The sequence below is a fragment of the Chiloscyllium plagiosum genome, unplaced genomic scaffold (assembly GCF_004010195.1).
Source record: "Chiloscyllium plagiosum isolate BGI_BamShark_2017 unplaced genomic scaffold, ASM401019v2 scaf_10873, whole genome shotgun sequence".
Classification (NCBI taxonomy): Eukaryota; Metazoa; Chordata; class Chondrichthyes; order Orectolobiformes; family Hemiscylliidae; genus Chiloscyllium; species Chiloscyllium plagiosum.
This window is the reverse complement of record NW_025215300.1, coordinates 22,658-28,233: the sequence shown is the minus strand read 5'-3', so window position 1 is coordinate 28,233 and position 5,576 is coordinate 22,658. Positions and strand designations below refer to the sequence as shown.

Genomic DNA, 5,576 nt, shown 5'->3' with positions numbered 1-5,576 from the left:
GCCAGAGGAAGTGGTGGAGGCTGGTACAATTGCAACATTTAAGAGGCATTTGGATGGGTATATGAATAGGAAGGGTTTGGAGGGATATGGGCCGGGTGCTGGCAGGTGGGACTAGATTGGGTTGGGATATCTGGGTCGGCATGGACGGGTTGGACCGAAGGGTCTGTTTCCATGCTGTACGTCGCTATGACTCTATAATGACGGAGATTAGGAACAAATTTGAGAGGGTGATTCAACATTGTCCCCCACCACTCCAGCAGAGAGCAATCAAAAATGATTCTTTTATCACTGGCACTGTATTGCCAGTCCCTAATTGCTCCCAGAGAGGGCACCTTAAGAGTTAACCGCACATAGGTGTTATGACACGGGGTAAACCTCCTCCTGCTTAATTTAAGCTAGCAACACAGAAAAGATTTATCCCATGCGGTAATCTGTGAAAATTCAAGAGGCTGACGGACTTGCTGAGGTAAAAAAATAACAATTTTATTTCTGAAAGTATAACAGAGAATAACTAACTAACAGCTGTTTACAACTCCTTCCTCCAAACTATCTTTTAATTTCCCTTCTATAAAACTAGTCCGATAAATCCCCCCCCAAGTAAGATTTACGAGAAATGCAAATTTCCAAACCAAGCAGTTGTCAAATCTCCCCTTTGTGTCTTTCTCTGTTGTTTTCTTCTTAGGGATTTCTGTTTCTCAGGTCATTGACTGATAAAGGTACCTTTAAGAGAGCTATGTTTCGGGCAGTGTGGCTTGGCAGTTCTCCCTCAACTGTTCACGCTTTCCCAGTCTTATACCTCTAAAGCATTGGATTGTGTGATTGGTTTTTCATGTTGTTAATATACTAAATTCAAACTTGATTGGAGATTGGTACCTTCTGGGGTATAATTTAAACTGATTGGCCGAATTTGAATTTGTTTTTGTGTCCAGGCAACCAGCTACACTAGTTGCTGGACCAAAAGGTTCAGTTGTATCGTGTTCAGAACACTTGGTGATGTCAGGTAGTTCTGCTAGCGTTTGACTCTCTTAAAGGTACATCCACCCAAAACATCTTCATTACATGGGTCTGGAGTCACGTGTAGGCCAGACTGAAACCAGATGGATGTTTTGTGTCAATTGCCGTCATTGGACACTTCCTTCCAGATTTTTAAATACAATTTCAGCCCAAATGCAAGATTCAAACCCTGAGAACACAATCTGGGTTTCTGGATTAACACCACCCGGGCCACCCGTCAGAGGCCGGCGCAGACAGATTGTGGTTTTCTTTTGGTGGTTGAGGGTTCTGGTCGGAGAGTTGGGTTTGCTGGCAGGGCGCTCGCATCACAGCTGACGTCACCTCACGTCGCAGTTGCGTTTCCGGAAGGTTCCGAGAATCTAACCCCGACTTCTGCCTCCGCAGGAGTGTCCCAGCGGGATGGTGGACGAGATAACCTTCAAGACCATTTACTCCCAGTTCTTTCCGCAGGGAGGTAAGAGGTCAAACCGACGGTGGGAGCAACATGGCCGCCCGGGGTGCCCGGTCTCCCCGTCCCTGGCCTCCATCGCCAGCCCGCTCTCCGGCCTGTTCTCGGGGGAAGGCCTGCACAAGCTCAGCGGCCAATCCCGTATGCTTTGGTCCTCTTAACATTCCCAGGATAGGGCCCAATCCCCAGCCTTTTCCCCCCCCGATCATTCAGTCCTCTTTTACACTCTCTCTCCAGGGTGTGCCCATCTCTCCTGTCATCTGGCGCCCACACCATACTCCAGCTGGGGGCGCTAACAAGCAGGTCAACGTCGCCTCCCTGCTCTTGTACTCTCATCGTGCACCCTCCTGCATTGCTTTCTGAAGAGCTGTCCCTCTCTGTCCTGTCCCATTCGGTTATTCACGTACACCGTCTGCGCCTGAATCTCCTGGAGAAAAGGCAACCCCCCCTATTTTATGCTATCTCTCCGCACCGCACGTCATCTCCAGTCAGCTCAGCTCCAGGACATCTCTGCTGGACTCCCTCGGGGTAGGGTCGTAGGCCCAACCATCTTCCTCAATGACCTTCCCTCCGTCACAAGGTCAGACGTGGGGATGTCCGTCGATGATTGCGCAGTGTTCAGCACCATTCGCGACTCCTCAGGTACGGGAGGGGCCTGTGCTCAAATACAACAAGATCTGGGCGATATCCAGGCTTGGGCTGACCAGTGACAATAACGGTCGTGCCACACAAATGCCAGGCTATGTCCATCAAGTGACAAGAGAGAATCTAACTATCATCCTCTTGATGTTCAATGGTGTTACCATCACTGAAACCCCCCCCACTATCAACATCCTGGGGATTACCGTCTCCAACAAGAGCGAATCTAACCATCGCCCCCTTGACGGTCAATGGTGTTACCATCACTGAATCCCCCCCCCCGACTATCAACATCCTGGGGGCTACCATTGACCAGAAACTGAACTGGACCAGCCCCATATAAACACAGCGGCTACAAGAGCAGGTCAGAGGCTGGGAATCCTGCAGCGAGTAACTCCCCTCCTGACTCCCCCCAAAGCCTGTCCTCACCATCGACAAGGCCCAAGTCAGGAGGAGCAGCCCCCGCTCGATTGTCCCCACACCCACAAACCCCCACTCCCTCCACCCGCCCCGACGCTCAGTAACAGCAGTGGGTACCATCTACAAGACGCACTGCAGCAACTCCCCCAGGCTCCTCAGACAGCACCTTCCAAACCCCACAGCCACTTCCATCGGGAAGGACAAGGGGCAGCAGGTACATGGGAACGCCACCCCCCCTGCAAGTTCCCCTCCGAGCCCCTCTCCGTCCGCAACTTGGGTAATCTTTGGCGGGAAGGTAACGGATTCTATTCTTTGCCGTAGATGTTACAATGTACGCGCATTTCCTGTTCAACGCCTTCGATTCTGATAGACACGGGGCGATCCGTTTCGAGGGGGGGGGGGGGGGGGGGGGGGGGGGGGGGGGGGGGGGGGGGGGGGGGGGGGGAGGAGGGCCAACACCCTCAAACCTTTGCGCCAATCTCTGTCTGGCTCCATCCCTCTCCAGGACTTGTCTAACCCAATCCCACGCCTTGGAACCTCAATGCTTTATCAACGAACCCAATCTGACTGATCCCTGACGCGTAGAGAGAGAGAGAGAGAGATCAGGTCGGGGTGAGGATCTCATTCACCAGGAAGAATTGGGGAGGAGGGGGGGTGTCATAGAAACCTGCGGAATTCCAACAGGGAGCAGACAGGGTAAAGGATGTTTCCCGTCACCCGGGGTTGGGGGGAGAGTCCAGAACTGTGGGGGGGGAGGGTTCACGGTGTAAAGTTCGGACTGAGATGAGGAGAAATGTCTTCACCCAGAGAGTGGGAAGTCGGAGGGAGGGAGGGGAGCCTGTGGAATTCTCCGCAGCCGAAACCTCGGGTGGTCTCGAGGAGAAGGATGGAAAGGCGGAACTGGGAGCCGGAGTTGGACGCCGACATTCAACCCCGACGGGTGGAAAAAATCGACATTTCTAAGTCCAACCCTGCAGCCCTCGTTTTCGGCTTGCACCCCCACCTCCGACCCAGTCACCTCCGCCATTTTCTCAATCGGCCATCTCTCTCTCTCTCTCTCTCTCCCTCTCCTCGGCGAATGGAACTGGGCGAGGTGGTGCGGGGGGGAGAGTCAGAGAAGAATCCGGAATTACAGGAACTTGGAGCGTGGGTGTTTTCGGGATGTCCCTCCCCCACCCCTCCTCCCTCTGCTCATGCTGTGCTCTCCTCCTCAGGACTTCGTGGTGGGCCTATCGGTGCTGCTGCGGGGCTCCATTCACGAGAAACTCAACTGGGCGTTCAATCTGTACGACATCAACAAAGATGGCTACATCACCAAGGAGGTATCCTTGAGCTGCAAAGAGCTCCCCTCAGCCGTCATGCTTCTGAGCGAAACTAGGCCCGGGTCGGGAGCTCTGCGCTTGTCGCGGGGACGTTCCGCAAATAAACCGTTTCACGTGAGAAAAGACCAGTTTCCCAGCCCGATTCCAGATTTGGGGTGGCAGGAACTGAGCAAAGAGACCGTGGAGTGCAGGTTCATAGCTCCTTGAGAGTGGAGTCGCAGGTAGATAGGATAGTGAAGAAGGCGTTTGGTATGCTTTCCTTTATTGGTCAGAGCATTGAGCGTTGGATGTCACCTTGCGGCTGTACAGGAGACTGGTTTTGGGGAATACCGCGTTCAGTTCTGGTCTCCCGGCTGTGGGAAGGATGGTGTGCAACTTGAAAGGAACCAGAAAAGATTGACAAGGATGTTGGAGGGTTTGAGCTACAGGGAGAGGCTGAATAGGCCGGGGCTGTTTTCCCTTGGAGCTGTGGGGTGACCTTATAGAGGTTTACAAAACCATGAGGGGGCATGGATAGGGTAAATAGACAAGGTCTTTTCCCTGGGGTGGGGGAGTCCAGAACTAGAGGGACATAGGTTTAGGGTGAGAGGGGAAAGATATAAAAGGGACCTAAGGGGCAACTTTTTCACACAGAGGGTGGTACGGGTATGGAATGAGCTGCCAGAGGAAGTGGTGGAGGCTGGTACAATGACAGCATTTAAAAGGCATCTGGATGGGCATATGAATAGGAAGGGTTTGGAGGGATATGGTTCAACTGGAATTGGACATAGTTCTTCGGACTAACGTCATTTTTCAAATAATGGTGGTCTAATTGAGACATATAAGATACTGAGGGGAGGGAGGGGGTCTGAGACAAGCTGGGAAGATTAACGGTGCTCCCCCCACCCCTCGAGGTAAGAATTAGGGAGCACAATTTCACATTGGGGCTGCCCACTGATCTTGGTGATGAGTGCTCGATCGCTAGTTAATGTCTGACTAGTAACCTGCGTGGAAAGCCAATCCAGCAGGTTATCGGGCACTGGGATGACCGCGAGCGGTGGTAGTTAAGCCAGTAAAACCGAGTTAACCGGCATTTTAAACTGACGGTGTGTGAATTCCAATGCTTTGTGACGTGTCAACCCCTGGGATAACATCACTAGAATAACAGCTCTCCCGACAGGAAATGCTGGCGATCGTTCGGTCCATCTACGACATGATGGGAAGGTACACGTACCCCATTCTCCACCAAGATGTACCCATGGAACATGTAGAAAGTTTCTTCCAGGTATCAGAGGTTTGGAAAAACTTGCCCCCCTGTTTATTGTGCCCACACAAGTGCTAAAGGATTTTATAGATTCATTCAGGAGATAGTGGGTGTCGCTGGCTGGACCCCAGCGTTTACTGCCCCCTGTTCCCCCCAATCGCTCCCTTGTGAAGGTGGGGGAAAGCAACCATCTTGCACCGCGTGTGGTGTAGGGACCCGCCCCCCCCCACACAGAGCCCTCAGGGAGGGAGTCCCGGGATTCTGACCCAGCGACACTGAAGGAACGCTATATTTCCGAGTCGCGGACGGTGAGGGGCTCGGAGGGGAACTTGCAGGGGGTGGTGTTCCCATGTACCTGCTGCCCCTTGTCCTTCCCGATGGGAGTGTCCGTGGGGTTTGGAAGGTGGTGTCTGAGGAGCCTGGGGGAGTTGCTGCAGTGCGTCTTGTAGATGGTACCCACTGCTGTTACTGAGCATCGGGGGGGGGGGTA

General features: G+C 53.0%; 1 protein-coding gene across 2 annotated transcripts in view; it reads left to right on the top strand.

Annotated features, from left to right (window-relative positions):
* Positions 1-5,576, top strand: part of LOC122548263 (calsenilin-like) — a 24,244-nt gene that overhangs the window by 15,060 nt on the left and 3,608 nt on the right. The window contains exons 3-6 of one of the 2 annotated variants that reach the window (XM_043686795.1): positions 1,399-1,468; positions 2,843-2,913; positions 3,736-3,843; positions 5,003-5,107. In XM_043686795.1, coding sequence (XP_043542730.1) covers positions 1,399-1,468; positions 2,843-2,913; positions 3,736-3,843; positions 5,003-5,107 — 354 coding nt within the window. The remainder of the gene's footprint in view (positions 1-1,398; positions 1,469-2,842; positions 2,914-3,735; positions 3,844-5,002; positions 5,108-5,576) is intronic. The other variant, XM_043686794.1, reaches the window with a different exon arrangement.